Source organism: Danio rerio, chromosome 6 (assembly GCF_052040795.2).
Source record: "Danio rerio strain M-AB ecotype USA chromosome 6, GRCz13ab, whole genome shotgun sequence".
Classification (NCBI taxonomy): domain Eukaryota; kingdom Metazoa; phylum Chordata; class Actinopteri; order Cypriniformes; family Danionidae; genus Danio; species Danio rerio.
Window position 1 is genome coordinate 49,193,813 of NC_141026.1, and position 21,188 is coordinate 49,215,000.

General features: G+C 32.6%; 1 protein-coding gene and 1 long non-coding RNA gene across 6 annotated transcripts in view; one reads left to right on the forward strand and one right to left on the reverse strand.

Annotated features, from left to right (window-relative positions):
- grm4 (glutamate receptor, metabotropic 4) overlaps positions 1-21,188 on the reverse strand; it is a 273,711-nt gene that overhangs the window by 139,119 nt on the left and 113,404 nt on the right. For 4 of the 5 annotated variants that reach the window (XM_087255821.1, XM_087255823.1, XM_087255824.1 and 1 more), the window contains 1 exon segment: positions 20,497-20,713. In XM_087255821.1, coding sequence (XP_087111947.1) covers positions 20,497-20,713 — 217 coding nt within the window. 5 annotated transcript variants of the gene reach the window in all.
- Positions 2,092-6,051, forward strand: LOC147843631 (uncharacterized). The gene is made up of 2 exons (XR_015494145.1): positions 2,092-2,805; positions 4,210-6,051. It is a non-coding gene; the product is annotated as an uncharacterized LOC147843631 (long non-coding RNA).

Below are 21,188 nucleotides of genomic sequence, written 5' to 3' on the forward strand. Positions count from 1 at the left end.
TTCCTTTATACTTTCCTTTTGATATTTGTTTGGAGTGGGGAGTTCCAAGCTGCTTAAGGTTTGTTTGGTTGTTATTTATTATGTTGTTGGGCTCCCCATCGCTTGTCATTCTGGACTGTTTTGATATGCTATGTTAATAAATAATTTAGTTGGAGCATTTTGGCCGTTGTTTGTTTATGTTACTGTACGTTGTCTTAGATCACGAGTAGTAGAACAGTAGAACAGTTTCGAATTACAATGGGTTTACATACATTATTTTTGTTCAGTCAACTTGTTGCTTTCAAGGCAATTGGTTTACTCACTTTAAGTAACTAATCGATTTTTAGTGTAGAGTTAACGCTTAACAAATAATAAATACACTATTTGATTATTCTTAATAGATGATTCATAGTGTGTAGTTATTGTTACCGAACGAACATTCTTATTCATTGAAAGTCTCATTTAAATTAGGTTTTCTCTTATCTGTGAGTTTAAATTCATTTAAATGACACATATAAAATTGTTCCAATTTCTGTTTTCACTTGAGAAAAGGAAGCTGATGCGTTATTCTGAAGCAGCACAAAATAAAGAAGGAAGAAAAGGATGTTTGTCTTCTTTCCCGAAGAAAAGTTTTGGCTTAGGATTTGAGACTTTATGCTTCTGTCTGGGTTTTACGGTGTTCGATATAAAAAGGACGACAGCGTAGCAGTTTTTTTTTTTTTTTACGAGTCACTGCATGTCTGTCATGTTTTCCTCAAGAACTCCCACAGACATCAACATGATAAAGCACCCCAGCAATCCACAGCGTCAACTGGGATATCCAACTTAGATATATTTTTCAGAGAAATCCCTTTTAGCAGCACACTTTTATCAACAGAATGCGTCCTGCATTTGCACCTTCAGCTTTGTGAGATCAGCGAAGCAGAAAACATGTCAGACTGAATCTCGCCGGCTATACATTATAATCTACATGTTTGTCTCCAGTAATTATGAAGGGTATAATTGTTGATCCATTATTACAAACCCTTAGGTAACTCGCCAGATGACTAACCTCCCCTCCTGATTAGATTTTACCAGGGCCCTCCGAGGTTTCTATTTGGATCTCCACATGGAATCAATTACGGCGGGCAAATCTTATTTATCAAATATTGGAGATTTATGTATGCTGAGAGCAGCGTCGGCTGTTTACTTTGTTATTGTGCCATGCTGCGGCTGAAGATTGCTCATCACTCAGCGGTGGCCCAAGTCAACTCCATGGTACCACTGGGCCACCATTTTCCATGGTGATGTATGCTAGTGGCAGTCGCCTTTCAAAACCCACCAAATCTATTCCTTCATTTCTGAATTCGACCCTTCAAGGTCCCTCAGCAGCGGGTGCATTATAAATTTGGCCCATTACTGGAACCCAGAAGATATTGAAAATATCGAATGAGCTTCGGCTTGACGGAGAGTCAACAAAAAGAAACGGTGCAGTGCGTTTCGTTCAATGGCTTTCGTGGGGGACCACTTATCGCACAGAAAACTCCTTCATTTGATTACTGTGGTATTAGATAACACACTCGCTTATAGACATTACAAGCAAACAACTGATATCGATACAGGGTTAAGGTGTCACAAAGCTCCACTTTGAAAACACCATGAAAAGAAGGGAAAAGAGAGAGGGGAGAAAAATAGTGAGGCGTTTCACAAACATAGTGTTTTTCAGCATTTTCCCTGGAGGCAAGAGTGAATTGAATCATGCACCGGTCAGGGCAGGAACAACAACAGCAACGAAAAAAAAAATGAAGTCGGCAAAGCCTTCAGGCCTGGAATTGAAGAGTGCTGTCCTACGCTCCATAGGCATGCTTGAGTCTGTAGGGAATGACGAACAAATCATAAGACGATCAAATATTATGTGCCAAAGAGGAGGCTCTTCATGTCCATCATTTAAAACGAATGCACCGAGGTTAGAATTTGGTCACTGAAATCAAACATCCATAGCCTACATACAGACCCTCGATATAACAAGATATTTTTTTACTCGGGGTGCTTTCTCTGAGAAGAAATAAGGTGGTAGCGACTCCTCTGTCTACTGAATAAATACTGTTCAAGTCAGAATTATTAACCCTCCTGAATTATTAGCCACCATATATCCCCCCCCCCCATTTCTGTTTACGGGAAATAAGATTTTTCTTAACACATTTCCAAAGATAATAGTTTTAATAACTGATTTCTTTTATTTTTGTCATGATGGCAGTACATAATATTTTATAAGATATTTTTCAATGCAGGTTAGGGTAAAGCCATTGTATAATGATGCTTTGTTCTGTAGGCTATCGAAAAACTATATTGCTTAAGAGGTCTAATAATATTGACCTTAAAATGGTTTTAACAAAAGTAAAACTGCTTTTATCCTAGCCAAAATTAAACTAATTTGACAAATATTATTAGGAAATACATTCTGATTAATAGCAATATTAACAACATGTTGTGTTTGTGTGTTAAGAGTCATTAATTATTGAGAATTTGCTGATAGTGAGTTCTAATCATATACTGTGTTTTTCCCTAGTGCCAGATTCACTTTTATTAAGGTTATTATTCAATCAGTTACATAAGCTGGCAGCTACATAGCTGTGAAATGCATTATGTGAAAGTGTTCAACCTGATCTTTGCAGTATTATTATTATTATTATTATTATTATTATTATTGCTTTACAAAATAAGTGGTAGCACTTTATATTAAGTCGCTCTAACTACTAGGTTTTTTAATCAAATAGTAAGAACTTGTGTTTATACTGTATTGCATAACATATTATTAGCCACCATATATGTTTTCCCCCAAGTTCCGTTTACGGGAAATCAGATTTTTCTCAACACATTTCCAAACACAATAGTTTTAATAACTAATTTCTGATAACTGAATTCTTTTATCTTTGTCATGATGGCAGTAAAAATATTTTACTAGATATTTTTCAAGGCAGGTTAGGGTAATTAGGCAGTCATTGTATAATGATGGTTTGTTCTGTAGGCTATCGAAAAACTGTAGCAAAGGGGTCTGATAATATTGACCTTAAAATGGTTTTAACAAATGTAAAACTGCTAAGCCAAAACTGCAAACTCCTAGCCAAAATTAAACAAATTAGACAAATATTATTAGGAAATAAATTCTGTTTAACAGCAATTTTAACAACAAGTTATGTTTGTGTGTTAAGAGTCATTTGTTATTGAGAATATGATGATAGTGAGTTATAATCATGTGTTTTTTCCTAGTGCTAGATTCACTTTTATTAAGGTTATTAGTCAAGCAATTACATAAGCTGGTAACATATAGCTGTGAAATGCATTATGTGAAAGTGTTCAACCCGTGCAGTATTATTATTATTGCTTTATAAAATAAGTGGGCCCACTTTATATTAAGTCGCCCTAACTACTAGGTATTTTAATGACATAGTAAGAACTTGTGTATATACTGTGTCGCACAACACCTATGGTGCTATTGAGGTGGAATGGGTAGGTTCAAGGCCGAGTTCAAGGCTGAGTAAGGGATGGATCAACAGTGTAATTCATTTATTAATTTTCCTTGAGTTTAGTCTCCATTTCAGAGGCCACCAAAGCGGAATGAACCAACCATTCTGGCATATGTTTTTCACAGCAGATGCCCTTCCAGCCGTAGCCTAGTACTGGGAAACATACACTACGGGCAATTTAGTTTATTCAATTCATCTATAGTGCCTGTCTTAGGACTGTGAGGGAAACTGGAGCACCCGGTGAAAACCCAAGCTAACGGGGAGAACATGTAAACTCCATACAGAAATGCCAACTGGTCAGGGACTCGAACCAGCAAATTTCTTGTTGTTAGGCGACAGTGCTAACCACTGAGCAACCGTGCCACAGAGTGTAATTTTAACAACAATAAAAAAACTACATATTTAATTGCATGCAGATTTCATATGTATATATATATATATATATATATATATATATATATATATATATATATATATATATATATATATATATATATATATATATATATATGGTACAACGCAAAAATATGTACATAATGTAAATATAATTCCATTTTATTAAGGGCAATATAAGTGAGACCTAATGAATAAAAATTTCCCAGTCATTATACTAACATGTACCTTAAGTGCAGGACTATACAAAAACCCTAACCGTAAAATTCTCTTATTTTATAAGACCTTTATTTTACAGGCCTATTTTGCATGTTCTCTACATATTTTGTAGCTGCCATAGCCATTTCATTAAGGTAAATACTATCAATATAAGGTATAATATTAACAAATATCTGAACCTATAACCTTAATTCATGTAGTTAATTTATTTAACCCAATAGTAAATACTCTAAAGTGCAAGGGTTTGAGTCCAGTAAAGCACAGTTACACACAAGCAACGTCAAATCAATTCAAACTAAGGGCTCGCAGTGTACTTTTCTATTACGTTTGCATTACTAATACTATTGGTTGGGTTTAGGGAAGGGTTTTGGTCAATGGGTGAACTGGCAAGCCAAGCTTTCTCAAGGATATGTGCAAGAAGGATGTATATCTGAAACACATAAGAAAATGTACCTTAAGTAAATTTCAGATTCACGAAAAGCGCCCTCTAGTGGATTTGTGATCTGAAACGTGTAACAAAACAGACCCAGAGTAATGTATTTTACATTTTTCAAAAATGTAGGCTAAGACACGTATTTCCAATGAAGTTGAAATTTCCAATAAAGTTGAGAATTCTAAATACAAATTTTAACTTTTTTTCAATTTTGGAATTTAACTGATTAAAAATTATGAATTTTTGCAAATTTCAGAGTAATAAGATAAAATAAAATGAAGTTGGGCTGGCACGGTGGCACAGTGGTTAGCATTGTTGCTGGTTAAAGTTCCGGCTGGGTCAGTTGGCATTTCTCTGTGGAGTTTGCATGTTCTCCCCATGTTGATGTGGGTTTCCACCAGGTGCTCTGGTTTCCCCTTACAGTCCAAAGACAAGCTTTATAGGTGAAGTGGATGAACTAAATTGGCCTTAGTGTGTGTGAATGCAAGAGTGTATGGGTGCTTCTCAGTACTGGGTGTGACTGAAAAGGGCATCCGCTGTGTAAAACATATGCCAGAATAGTTGGCGGTTCATTCCGCTGTGACGACCCCTGATAAATAAAGGACTAAGCCAAAGGAATATGAATGAATGAATAAAAATCAAGTTGGAAATAAGTATTAAAAGTACAAGACGTGTAAGAAAAGCTCTGTTGAAAACGTGTCTTGCATCTCTACAACAGCAGATAATCTAAAGGCACCCTCACTGTCTCCACACCCACCAAATACATCATCTAAGCAGACAAGTGGTCAATGCACAGACCGTTAGTGTGGGACCTCAGTAATGGCTGCTTGTTGATAGTGTGAGGCAAATGGCTGTTCAATATGCCTTCAGTCCAGCAACCGTGAAAACATCAAACGGAACATTAATTCACAGTGAACTAAAAGAAAATCTAAAAAGCAGGAAAAAAACAATTTGCCTCTTCATTTCAGATCAACACAAGTCAGTGCTCTTTATGAATCTGTCTGTGACTCACTCCAGCCAGCTACGAATATCTGTGAGAATCACATCACACATTACATTATGTTACATTAAGTAAGCATTATTTATCAGCCTATCATGCAAAAGTAGAGACTGAGAGATGCCCTGCCTGGTGCCTTTGCTCTCTGTGGTTCGCCACCGCTCTGTCTCATCTGTATTATTTATTCATTTGCTGCTATCAATTATTAAGGGAAAACTGCAAGCAGGCGATGCTACACAAATATACAGTGCTTTAATTCATAAACATCTACTGTGGGGCTTAAACTGTGTTAAGGAATTGAATTAGAAATGCATTGTGATGTAAAAAGAAGAGCAATTTTATAGTATTTTTAGATCGATATTAAAATGAAGCTTTTTGTAAATTTACAGCAGGATTATGGAATTTATTCAATCATGAATGTAGTGAATGACAGAGGAATAAAATAAAATAAAATAAAATAAAATAAAATAAAATAAAATAAAATAAAATAAAATAAAATAAAATAAAATAAAATAAAATAAAAACTAAACTAAACTAAACTAAACTAAAATTAAATTAAATAAAATGATAAAATAAAATAAAATAAATTTCAAACATGGGTTGCAGTTGGAAGGGCATCCGCTGTGTAAAACATATGCTGGATAAGTTGGCGGTTCATTCCGCTGTGGCGACCCCAGATTAATAAAAGGACTAAGGCGACAAGAAAATTAATATTTTATTTTTAATTAAATTTTTCATTTATTTTATTTTCAGCTAGTCCCTTTATTAACAGTGGATTGAACGACCAACTTATCCAGCAAGTTTTTACGCAGCGGATGCCCTTCCAGCTGCAACCCACCTCTGGGAAACATCCACACACACATTCACACACACACTCATACACTACAGACAATTTAGCCTACCCAATTCACCTGTACCGCATGTCTTTGGACTGTGGGGGAAACCAGAGCACCCAGGGAAACCCACGCGAACGCAGGGAGAACATATAAACTCCACATAGAAACACCAACTGAGCCGAGGTTCGAACCAGTGACCCAGCGACCTTCTTGCTGTGAGGCAACAGCGCTTCCTACTGCGCCACTGCTTCACCCATAAAATAAAATAAAATAAAATAAAATAAAATAAAATAAAATAAAATAAAATAAAATAAAATAAAATAAAATAAAATAAAATAAAATAAAATCCGGCACCGGATAAGTGGATGGAAATGACCTGTCAATAAAATAAAATTAAAAATATAGAAAAAAAAAAACACAGCATCACAGTGGTGCACTGGGTAGCACGATCACATTACAGCCAGCAAGAAGGTCTCTGGTTCGAGTCTTGACTGGGTCAGTTGGCATTTCTATGTGGAGTTTACATGTTCTCCCAGTGTTTGTGTGGGTTTCCTCCGGATGCTCCAGTTTCCCCCACAAGACGTGGTACAGGTGAATTGGCTAGGCTAAATTATCCATATTGTATGTGTGTGAATGAGTGTGTATGGATGTTTCCCAGTGATGGGTTGCAGCTGGAAGGGCATCCTCTATGTAAAACATATGCTGTATAAGTTGGCGGTTCATTCCGCTGTGGCGACTCCAGATTAATAACGGGACTAAGTCGAAAATAAAATGAATAAATGAATAAAACAGACTAACCAAAAATAAATAAATAAATAAAACAAATTAAATTAAATTAAACTAAAAATAAAACAATCTTTAAAAAAATCTATTACATTAAGTAAAAAATAATAAAATCAAATAAAACAAACAGAGCAAATCAAACAAATAAAATAAAACTAAAAACAATGCAATAAAAATTTATTAAATTAAATTAAACTAAAAGTAATGAAACTAAATAAAACAGACTAGCAAAATACAAAACAAATCAAAGAAATAACATATTATAAAATTAAATTAAACTAAAAATAAAACAATTTTATTTTTAAATGCTTTATTAAATTTATAAAAAATAATAAAACTAATTTAAACTAATTAAATTAAATGAGATTAAACTTAAAATAATACAATCTTTTACAAAACGTACGTTAAATTAAAATGAGTTTAAATTAATAATAAAAATAAAACAGACAAACAAAAAATAAAATAAATTAAATTGAAATTAATACAATTGTATTTAAAAAATTGAAGTAAAATAAATTAAAAAATAAAATAAAACAAAATAAATACTATAAACAATATTTAAAACAAATAAGTTAAATTATATAAAAACTAATAAAATAAAACAGACAAACAAAAACAAAACAAATCAAACAAATAAAAAAATAAAATTAAATACAATTGAATTAAATTAAATAAATAAAATAATAAAAAAATAATTTAACTAAAAATAATAAAGTAAAATAGGACAGACAAGCAAAACAAAACAAATAAAATTAAATAAAATTACATTAAAAATATACAATTTTATTTAAACAATTTAATTAAATAAATACAATAAAATAAAACGGACTAAAAAACAAATCAAAGAAACAAAAAGAAATTTAATAAAATTAAATAAAACAGATTAAACTAAACAAAACCTTCAGACCTTTTGAGTTATATTCATATTCACAGATGTATTTGACATTCTAAATTTGCATGCAATACGTTCATAAAAATGTTTTACATTTAATAAATCATAATGAAAAATATTTAACAAAAGCAATTAATATAATTTACAATTATTTTGTTAGTCTTTAAAAAGCCAACTTCCTAAGTGATTGTAAAAAAAACGTATCAGAATTATTAATTTAGAGATCCTGCTCATCTGCAGTCCAGAGACAGAATGAAGATGTATGTGAGCAAAGCACCATGGGAGACATTCTATCGACCCGCGCAGCCAAGACTTAAGCTATTAATTATCTTTGTTTGTTTGTTTCTGCCTTTCTTTCTCAATCCCCGTCGTCCCCTTTCTTTCATTTTGGCTCTTACTCTTTCTCTGCGCCCCGGACAGATGTGCAAACACTCCCATGAAGCTTTAAGGAGGTGGCAGTGACGCTCATGGTTATTCATATCACGGCCCTGGAGTCTCACGCCAGCCGTCCAGCATCCTCTAAATACAGCTGCCGGAGAGCTCTGCTTAACCACACTTACATAATACCTCCTTTTATATGTCAGTGAATAAAAAGCTTCAATAAATGCACATAACCATTACTAACCCTTCTTTCTATCTTGTGGCTCCAGAAATGAGTCTTTTTAGTATTTTCTAGCGGATTTTGAAGACCTTTACTGGCATATTTACCTTGTAAACACTATTCTTTTTTATTAAAATGTAAAAACTGATTATAGATTTTTTTTTGTATATCCATATCTATGACTATAGTCACAATATTTATAAATGTTCATTATTTAAATGTCCATTTAAAGAAAAAAATAATAATAATAATAAAAAACTAATAGTTATTATTTTCGGACCTAGACTCTTATTTTCTTTATTTTTATACCCGTTTAAGAAAACTAAAATTACAGCAAGATGCCATAACACAGGCCAAGTTTCATGTACAAATTACCAAGTTTTTACTGTAAAGCATATTTTAAAACAAATTTCAGATAGATTTTCTCCACGGTGGACTCATTTAAAGGTCCAATGAAAATTAAAATATATATTTTTTAAGATGTTTTAAGATATTTTTTAAAGAAAATTTACATTTAGAAAAAAAAAAAACAGAAACATGTGAAGCTTGTTTATTTCATTTATTTTTAATGTAATTTTAATTTATTTAATTGAATAAAATAAAAATAAATTATTACTAAGAAAATATAATATTTAAAGAAATATTAATATAAAATAATAAAATAAAACAAAATGGACAAAACAACAAACCAAACAAATAAAAATAACAATTAATAAAATAAAAAAAAACATTAAAAAATTAATTTAATTAAAAAAATAATAAAATCAAATAAAACAGACAAACAAAACTAATTAAATGAAACATTTTTATATAAATTCAACTAAAATAATAAAATAAAATAAAACAGACAAACAAAACCAACCATAAAAAAAAAACAATTTTATATAAAATTTTATATATTTTATTAAATAAAATTAAATAAAAATAAAATAATACAATTAAATAAAACACAAACAAAACAAATCAAACAAATAAAATAAAATAAAATATAATATAATTAAATAGTTAATCACTTCCACCTAAATCGATCAATTTTTTTCACATCACCTGATATTACATTTTCTCATCAAATCTTGACCAATCAAATACTCTCTAGCATCTGACATGTCCTGCCACCTTTAAGATGCTTTTCATTTGATGCACTTGAGCTCAACCACTCTCACTGGCAGAGTAGAGCTACTCTATGTCCCACCCTCTCTACATTTTTCAGTTGAGATTACATCAAACATCGAATAAAAACTACACATTTTAAAGCACTTCAAGGGACCTTTAATAACACAATGGCCACCATAATAAAATAATTCCTAATTCTGTTTGTACTTTATATAGGGGCTCTAAAATGACATCCTGATGGCAACAACTGAAACACAGAATATAACGGGTGACCCGGGGTGCATTAGATAACATGGTCACTTTTCAAAACATAATTTTAGTAAATTACCATTGGCTCAGTTTGGTTAAAACCGATAATCTTCCCTGCCACCTTTACAAGGATACTTAACCTCTTCTTATTTGACAGACTCAGATTACAGAACCAAGCTGCAATGCAGAAAGATAAAACAGATTCATCATAGAGGTACAAGCCCTAAAAAGTCTTTGTTGTACTTTTTATAGACAGCCTGGGTGTTAGATTGGCATGTCAACATATTGTCAATAACAACCCCTGGATATTTATGTGTGTCAACAATTTCAATGTCCAAACCTTTAATAGTTGTCATTCTGAGGGTAGGAGAAACCCTTATGTAATCTATCACAATGTCTATCTTTGTTTTATTTACATTCAACTGGGGAAAAACAATTCTATCACACCAGGAAGTAAATTCTACCACAACAGGACCATAACCCAAAACCTGCTCATGGAGGAGACTCAGTGAATCATCAGCATATTATGACAATTTCCGTTGACTCTGACAATTATTAGTATACATGACAAACGTGAATGACAACATCCTTGAGGGGACCAAGTGAAACAATACTGACAGGCAGACAGAACACTATTTTAACTGTGGTTAATTTATTACATTATTTTAATTATTTTATCTGTCTTTCATCTAATTTAGAGAAACACAAAACAAAACAAAACAAAACAAAACAAAAAAAAAAAAAAAAAAAAAAAAAAAAAAAAACAAAACAAAACAAAACAAAACAAAACAGGCTTAGTCCATTTCCTCACCAGCGTTCGCCATAGCGGAATGAACCGCCAACTTATCCAGCATATGTTTTAGACAGTGGATGCCCTTCCAGCTGCAACCCATCATTAGGAAACACCCACACATTCTCATCCAGAAACATACACTATGGACAATTAAGCTTACCCAATTCACCTATAGCGCATGTCTTTGGACTTGTGGGGGAAACCGGAGCACCTGGAGGAAACCCACACCAACAGGTGGAGATCATGCACATAAGAAATGCCAACTGACCCAGCCGAGGCTTGAACCAGCGACCTTCTTGCTGTGAGGCGAGAATATGTTGATTTATCCCACTTATTTTATGGTCATTTGCTAAATTATAGATAAGTTAAAAATAGTTTTTGCTCTTTGTATAAGTTACGACATGTTAAATCGCCCAGTCTCTACATTAAATCAGCAGTGCAGGCAGACAGAGAGAACATAGAAGAGATTTCATATGTGTAGCTACTTCTGTCCAATTCCGACCACTTTTCAGCCATTTCTCTGATGAGGGAGAATCTGTAGAATGGTATTGCCTTTTTCTGATCTTTCAATCTTATACTGCAAAAGCGAGCACCGTTTTATAATTTATATACGAATGTATCTATTATATGATCCATCTATTATATATACTAAAAGTACCAGGTCAAATAAACAGACTTTATGAATAGGCTACTTTATGCTTTGACTAATAGCTATATTTTGTCCGATCCTAGGACTACACACTTTATACTGTATAAACAAAGAATAAAGAAAAGGCCCATGTTCTTTCTCCCATTCATAGAAGATAATATATTAGTGTATTACAACATATTATGTGTTGTGTGAACAATTACATATAGACAAAATACTTTTCTCTTGCTTGACTACCAGCAACAATAAAGCAGCTAAAGCTAAATAGCCACACTGCTTGGTTAAGACAAACAACCAGTTAACCTTCAGTCGAGATACTCTTGCTGTTTCGGTTGTTATTCACTCCACAGAGGCTCAGTGTTTACATCTTACGGCTGTCTCTGCACATTAAGCTGAGACAGGGGAATCTATTTTAACAAATACAAATTACATCAGCTTTAAGTGAGCTTCGGGAAAGTCATGGTATGAATTATAAATCACATCCTTATCTGTATGAGTAAATATGACCTTTGAAAAAAATCCACGAAAAAATACAGAATACTTTCCATGGCTTCTCTATTGATGAATATAAACAGAGGAGTTTCTTGTTAATTCAACATTCTATAAATCCAGTCCCCCCTTTTTTTCATTTCATGGATTTTAAATGTTTCTGCCTTTCTAAATTGATTGTCTTTCTTATTGGTGAATTTAATTGGATACATTTGAATAAAACTCACTCACAATTGTGGAGAACCAGTGTGGCTTTAAATATAAAGATGTTCTGGATGATGTTCATCTGTCATGCAAAACATGTGTTGCTTTATTTGATGACACTTTTATTAAAAGGGTTGTTTACCCCAAAAACCATTTATTCGCCCCAAGGCCATTATAAAATACAAAAATAGTATTGAAATCTATCATCTATTTAAAAAAGGAAAAAAAAAAAACAGGATTCAAACCACGCATATATGTGGCTCACCCATCAAGCCACAGTGTCACCCTTTAATAGAACATTTAAGGAAATATTAGCTGCTCTTTGGTGATTCATGTAATGCATTGCAATCGCTACCGGCACATTAAGAGTCCAAAAATATATAACAGGCAAAACAAAATGAATCACTGTGGTTCCTGACAATGCATTGATACAGCATAGCAATCACTTAAAAATAACCTTTATTGTATTATCTGGAGCTATTAATTTTGCACTGCCTGCATGTGTGTTTTAATAGAGGAAATAGAATGAAACAGCAAGAAATGAAAGTTAAACTGTAAATCGTGCCTGCAATCGTGATGTATGTCTACTTGAAATGGTTTCTGAAGTGAAAAAAAGGAAGTTAGAAAATGGGTGTTGCTAACAAAATGGAGTTAGACTGATGAATGGATTAAAGCAGAACAGACATGACACACACATTAGCCCCTTTCACACAGCAATACCAGACAAATATCCAGAAAATTACCAGAACGACTTTATCAGTAAAAAAAAAAAAAAAGTGCTGTTCACACTGACAAAGAAATTCCGGAATTATTCTGGAAAAGACCATTCCCAAATCCTGTTACTTGTATTTGTAAACATAGAAGGGTTTTTGTTGATGGTTTCACTTTTACTGAAAGCTTTAGCATTCATGCAGCTACTTTGTCCCAGAGACATCCAAGCGCAGAAGCGTGAACCACAGCTAAATGTTTACACATTTTGACTACATTACAAATTCTGTGGATAAATAAGTATTGTGAACCACTTCGTTGAAAACATATGGAGGAACACTTTCGCATGTTGAGATGTACATAATATGTGTGTGTGTTGGTGATCACCAGCTGCTTTTACGTGTACGTGCGTCAAGCAACTGAAGCATGTCATAAGCATTTCATCGATACATTTTTACTCAGTTGGCATTAATAATAGAACATAGAAACGTTATTCGACTAACATCTAGCAGCTAAATGTGTCTGGACAAATATTCAAAGGATTTTATTTTCATAAACAGAATTGATGTGAATGCATCTGAATGTTCTGATTGGCTGGAGTAGACGTCTCAAGTCAGCGCGTTATGTAAATGTGTTCTTTCCGTCAATTTTTCTTCTGCATTCACACAGAGCAGCAAATGTTACAACTTCTCTTTCTGGAAAATTTCTGATATGAATTTACCAGTATTTAAAAAAAGAGCCTATTAACACATGATCCCTTTCAGAGAAATTGACAGTAATTTTCTGAAAAGGTCTGTCTGTGTGAAAAGGGCTATTGATAGCCTCGCCCCCAAGCAGGAAGAAAAGGTTATGGTTTTTGATTAAAAGATTATGCATAATATTTCTTTTTTTTTACAAAATAATGAGGTGCACAGATAAATTGTTCATAACAAATACTACTATACATATAAAGTAGTTACATATATAAAAATATTTTTAATTTCATGATGATTTAAAAAAAACAACAACTTTTGAACAGTCTCCCTCTCTCAAAAAAAAAAAACCACACTGGGTGCCAATCAGCAGAAATTTACTTGTCTAGTATTGATAGTAGAGATATCATAAAAGGAATGGTGTCCTGTTGGGTTATGGGAGGCGTTTGGTGCATTCAAATTTTATTGCATAGCAAAATTTGCTATGCGCACCTTTAAAAAGCAGTTAGCAATGACTTAGAAAAATGATGTTGTTTATTCAATCTGTTTACTTAAAATTATTTAAACATCACAATTATTGAGCTTTGTTTGAGACCAGGGCAACACAGTGGCTCAGTGGTTAGCACTCACAGCACGAAGGTCACTGGTTTGAGTACCAGCTGGGCCAGTTGGCATTTCATTTCATTTGTTTTGGTTTCCCCCACAGTCCAAAGACATGCGGTATAGGTGAATTGAATTGTCATTCAGACAAATAGTGCCGGAGGACATCTATTCGCGTCTTGGCTTAATGTGTAAATCACTCACTGTTGGCGCTTCATTCTCGTCTGGTGTGAATGCACTAACAGATATTATGAAAAATGCTAGAAAAAAGGATCCATTGACTTGCATAGTATTTTTCCTACTATGGATGTCAATGATGTTAGTATGAAAAAACAAACAAACAAACAAACATTGGATTGTGTTCAGCAGCGACAAAAACATAATACATACATACTAAATACATACTAAATGTATTGTACACCTGAAAAAAATATTTAATATAATATAATAAAATATAATAATAATAATAATAATAATAAAATGTTATATATATATATATATATATATATATATATATATATATATATATATATATATATATACATACATACATACATATATATATATATATATATATATACATATACATATATATATATATATATATATATATATATATATATATATATATATATATATATATATATATACATATATATATATATATATATATATATATATATATATATATATATATATATATATATATATATATATATATATACATACATACATATACATATATATATAATTTTATTATTATTATTATTATTATATTTTATTATTTTATATTAAATATTTTTTTCAGGTGTACAATACATTTAGTGCGGTATATATCAGAACATAAAACCTGCAAAACATAAAAATAGCAGTTTTCCACAACCGAGATGGAAATATATGCTTGTGTGATTTAGAAGCCAGCAAGGGTGACGATCATACGTCATCAAGTGACAGTTTACTTCCATAACTCTAAGTTGTGAGTTCACAAACACACCACTGCAGATCTATCTCAACTGTTCGCGTTTACACCAAGCAAATCAACATAGAGATGTTAAAAACGACATGTGATTTCTCCATTCAGGCCAGATCTCTGGGTAAAGTGTGGGGGACAAACAGATGTTAATCACCTCACTGTGTAGGAAAAACCATGTACACATGAGCAGGACAGTTTTACCCTAGAGAAAAGAAAGGAGTATGACTCCGTCTCCCCCAGAACTTCCTCAAGGCACTTTTGTGGATTCTCACAAAGCCTTTTTATAGAATTTGACTAGCGCAATTTTAGCTTCCATCTGTTTGCATCCACCAATGCTTGAGGGTTATGAAAACTTTTTCATTTCCAAATAACCGTGTAATGTGATGACTGTCAAATTCCAAATTAAAAGCTTAAAGTGCCCCCCTTATGCTATTTAGTAAGTAAAAGATAAATACAGATGTACCGATCCCATTTTCAGATTTAGACTGGCATTTTAAATTGTCCATAAACACTGACATCTATAATAATAATAATAACAATAATAATAACAATAATAATAATAATAATAATAATAATAATAATAATAATAATAATAATAATATTTTGATAAATACCAATTGTAAGTTCATCTAGAAATGTGCATCAATAATTAACATTGCATGTCACGTTCAGTTCTATTTTTTATATATACTCAACTATGACTTGCTATTTAATCAAACTACTTGATTAAAATGAGCTGAAACAACACACTTGCTGAGTTTTTTTGTGACAACTTAATTGTTTTATGTTCAATCCACTTAAATTTGTTGAATAATGTGATTCCTAGTTATTTGGGGAACTGTTTTCAAATGGTGAGGCAACAGCATTCATACAGTACTAGGGGTTGGGATTTTAATATCGGTTTATTTAAATTTAAAAGTCTAGTGGGAAAAGATATGTATAAATATAAACCTAAGTTAATAATAAATATAATAATATAAATATATAAACCTAAGAAAAGGTTTTAAAAAGATTTTTTAAACAAAGGTTCAAAAAGCCATCAAAAGATGGTTGTTTGATGAGGATAATTAGCTTGCATTGTGGATGATGATGTTTGTTTTTATATTTTGTTGTATTCTGAATAGGGTTACAGCTAGAAGGGTATTCACTGTGTAAAATATATGCTGGGTAAGTTGGCAGTTCGTTCCGCTGTGGCTACCCTTGATTATTAGAGGGACTAAGCCGAAAACAAATTAATTATTTAAGAAATAAATGTATTTGTGAATAATTGTGTTTCTGTTTTAAAATGTGGAGGTACTGTTCATTTTATGCATCAACTGTATTTTGAAGCAACACTTTGTTTTTCTTAACAGCGAGGACCACAATGAAAACAAGGCCAGGGCTTTATTGTGTTTTTACCCTCAACAATTTTTATTTCATGTATGGGATACTTTTATTTTTGTACAGCTTGTCTAAAATCTGTCAAATAAAAATTTAATTATTATTTTTTTTACTTAATTCTTTAATGTTGTCCCAACACAAATCAATTGTGTAACCCAGCATTTTTACAATGTAGATTTTATTCATTTGCTATTTTGCTTTATATTCAAGTAGTCTGTTTTTTTTTTTTAAGTAGTGATTAACACAAATATTTTTCAGTTTTAAAAACAGAGGTATAGAAATTATACAATGCGGATCAGTATCAGCTTTTGTGATACTTTCAATTCAATTCATATTTATTTTTATAGCACTTTTTACAATGTAGATGTGCCATCAACAATGTAGATAAGCAGCTTAACATAGGTGAAGAAAACAGAATAAAAAGATATAACAATAATTCAGATTGTGGATCGTTCAAATATTGCATCAAAATGGATCAGTAAAAAAAAAGTGTAATATACAAAATTATTTGGTTGTTCATTTAGTTTTGTCGAAGTCAGTATTCATGTCAAAAAACACTTTAATTTTCTTACTTTAATTTACATTTAAAGGTGTTGCATGTAAGTTTTTGACTTTTCTAAAGCATAAAAACACTATAATATGTGAACATTCTTGTTTATGTGAAAAGCAATGCTGAAGTCAGATATTCTGCTTTAAAAAAAAAGCTGGAACACTTGGTCATTTAACCTGCTCACTGCCGGTTTAGTCAATTATATTTTAGCACCCTTGCTTGCCTAAGTGGAAAAAATGCTTGTTTCAATTATTCATTTAGAAAGGCTCTCAAAATGTGAGTCTGCAACCAAAATGCGGCATTCAGTGGACAGTAGCAGTCTCTGAAATGAGACACAGATTGAAAGATCCTCATAAGGTTATTAATTAGTCAACTAACCACACGCTATATGACAAGATATCCAGTGATAAGCAATTTGACTGTTTGCACCAGACGAAACATGACAGAAAATTAAATACAGCCATTTAGAAGCACATAATAGTGTACTCACTGCACTCCAACGAAATTTTAAGGTTTATAATCTAATTATTACATATTAAACCACTTTAATATTATTAAATGTAGATGCTGAATCACTGATATGTGCTGGCTTACTCTTAGTGCTAAGTTCAGTTTCAAAGGGTTTATTTTATTTTATATTCAAGATCTGAGGTGAACTATCTGCTGCTGCTAAGTCACATTATTAGCATGTAACACCGAATAAAGCACACAAGGTGATCATTGTCAGTTTTCTGTTGTTCAGCTGCAAGAAATAGAAGCCGTTTCTAAAAAATTAATTTCAGCTTTTGGTTAGGACAAAAACTCCTTTGAATATGGATAATTTTCCCTCTATCGCATGCCGTTTCTTTTATTTAAAACACAATTTGAATCAGCCTTTGTTGGTGTCGTCAATCTGGCAACCTGCTCTTGCATGTGTTTTGAACCAGGGGTGCAATACTTAGTTCAACCACTGGGTGTCAAACATACATACTACACCTTTAATTTACAAAACTGACTCTAGAAGCTTCTGCAGTACTTATAACCTAAAAAGTATAAACAAAAACATCAGATTCAGCTTTAAAATAACAATTTGAACAGCAATTCAGTGGTAGCAGCAGCTTATCAGCTTTTCAAGAGGGTTTTTATTTAGTTTGTTGACTCTGTCTGGTAAATCCATAATAAGCGAGGGTCTGAGTCTCTCTTTAGAAGATGTGGTGCAAAATTAGGGCAACAAATGTTTGTCAGTCGTCTAGACCTGGCAACAACACAACTCAAAAGATAATAACTCCATTTTCTAGTGCAATTTGATGTTTGAAACTTTTGCAGAACTTTTACATTCAGCTACATAAAAAAAAGCCTAAAGAGGCACTTAAATGTAGCATCTAAATCTGCAGCAATTTTGACCGATTACCTTAAAATGTTTACCTGATCTGTGTGCAAGACAACAGCTGTGTGTAAATTTAGCAGTTGCAAAAACCTGGTACCCTCCACCCAGGGGGCAACATGTTGGTTCCAGCCTGTCAGCTAAGCTTAACCTGAAGCACTATTGACAGTAACAGACTTGGAAACTTGGGAAAGAAATTTAGAAGAAAATCAATAGTTGAACTCAGTATTCCTCGCACAAATCACAAGACTGCTTTCCCCCTGGAGTGCACTTGAAGTTTCATTTCTCAGGAAGGAAATACAGCTGGGAATGGAAAACCTTTGGAAAATATTGCTGCTTCTGATAAGCTTGAGTATGAGATTCATTTCACAAAACAACTACTGTAGATCTGCAACTCTAGATACAAATATCAACGCTTTCAAGAAAGTACAATGGTTTTAAACTTTAAACCGATATGTGAAAAAAAGAAGAAATGAAGAGAGAGAACAATAGAGAGAGAAAGAGATGGATAATAATATGCAATATAGACACATAAATAGATGCCAGGAAGAAAAGTCCATTGCAGATCAGTAAGGGAAGTCAGATGGGGACTGTACATTAAATTTAAGCTGAATTAATTGCATAAAACGAAAACAACGATTTGCATTCGCTAGAGGAAAACACTTGTAAAAACAACGTAGACGTTAGCAGATTTTTAAAAAGTGCTTATTACAGGAATAACAAAGTTTCCAAAAAATATGATTTACTGTGAACTGAATATAACACATTCATACACTTAACCGTGTTTTATTTACAGTTAAATGAAATGATTTATTGCTTATCTTCATATTAAAATGCAATTCCAGAAACCTTAGAGTGCTTTCTGAACCACTTAATTAGGATGTAAGCAAATAGTTTCCTGCAACAGCTTCTATTGTCTGCTTATAATATGGTTAAAGTGTACTGTACTAATGTAATAGCTATAAAAACACACAGGTTAAAATGCTTAAAAATTTAGTATTATATGGCCTTGTATTTAATCAATATTATGTTTTTTGCATTTTAAAATGCAGTTAAAAATAAAAATAAATAAAATAAACGATTGCTTTTCATTTTACACTATATCATTAAACAATTATATTTTGTAAGACCTATTTTTTTACACTAAATAAGATTACACAATTATCAAAATTATTATACTTTACATGCTTTAGGAACAATGAATTAGTCTATAGCCTCTTTCATACAGTGATACAGGTAAATATGCAGAAAATTACTGAAATGACTGGTAAATTTAAAAAAAAAAAGTGCTGTTTACACTAGCGAGGATGTTTCTGGATTTTTTTCCGGAAAAGGCCGTTCACACATCCATTTCAAAATACCGGTAAATTCTGACATCATTAACCAGAAATGACTAAACAGCTGTGCTTGTATTTGTAAACATAGATGGTTATACTTTTATTAAAAGCTTTAGCTCTTGCGCCTTGCGCTGCATTGCGCCAGGGGTATGATTGGGCCCTATGAGTCCATTGAATATTAGATTATGTTAAACTGACTTAAACAGCTTGTGTAACTTAGAAAATTAAGTTATAACATGATTAACTTAGTTTAATAAGTTACAATGAACCAAAAACAGTATTATTATTATTATTATTATTATTATTATTATTATTATTATTATTATTATTAGTAGTAGTAGTAGTAGTAGTAGTAGTAGTAGTAGTAATAGTAGTAGTAGTTTTATTATATATTGTAATATTGGTATATTTACAGCACCTTTCTGCTTTTATAAATTGAATGCCTTGCTCTAAATGCATATCTCATTACTTTTCTAACAATATGTGCTCTATACCTTATACAGTATGTACATATACTGAGCATTTGTATGATGCTTGAGGACTCCAATCTTGAGGTATGCAGACTGTTAGCTATGTGTCTAGTCAGCTGTTAGCGAAGCCGCAAAGGGAAAATTCATGTATGGGATGTTGTTTTTTTTTTTTGTTTTGTTTTTTTGTGTAATTCTATAAAAATTTAATTGCTTAAAAAAAGAAATTAAATTGAACAACATGACAAAAATCCGAAATATATCCAAATTAAAGTCAATCACTCTCTTACCCTCTTCCCGAGATTTCTGGATGAAGGCGTCCACTCCACTCTCTCCGTAATTGCCCTCCGATGCCACAGTGGAGACATAATTCCAGCGCATGTCCCTGACAATATCCACCATCGCCTGTGCCTGGTAGGTGTCCGGTGGTACCACTCGGGAGAAGTAGTCATAACGGGTGTTGTCGCTCAGCTCAGGAGCCGTGGAGGCATAACTCACCTGGGGAATCTGGAGGAGGAGACAGAAGCATAAATCCCGTTCAGCCATTGAAGTACACAATTCTGGAAACCCCTGCTGCTTCTGAGCTCACCTCTGACAGATTATAACATGCTCCATCATCCCAGACTACATCCCCTACCAAGTTCTCTCTCACACAGCCACGGGTGGTGCACTCAAGACCGCGGGGATGAGCACAGTCCATTCAGAAATAAGATGTGTGTGGAAAGCAACAACGAACTGGTCAACACCTACTACACTTTCACTGACTGGTTTACCAGAACCCCGATGAGAGAGAAACGAGATAGAGACAGTCTCTTCGATAACAGCTAGTCTGGATTGAATTTTTTAGCATTACATAGTCCTCCTCTCTAGATTTTCTGTGCCACTTTTTTTTTTTTTTTTTTTAGTTTTACTGTAATGCAGTGAGTCAAAATATCCTGGCTACAAAATGTGTGTGTGTGTGTGTGTGTGTGTGTATATATAT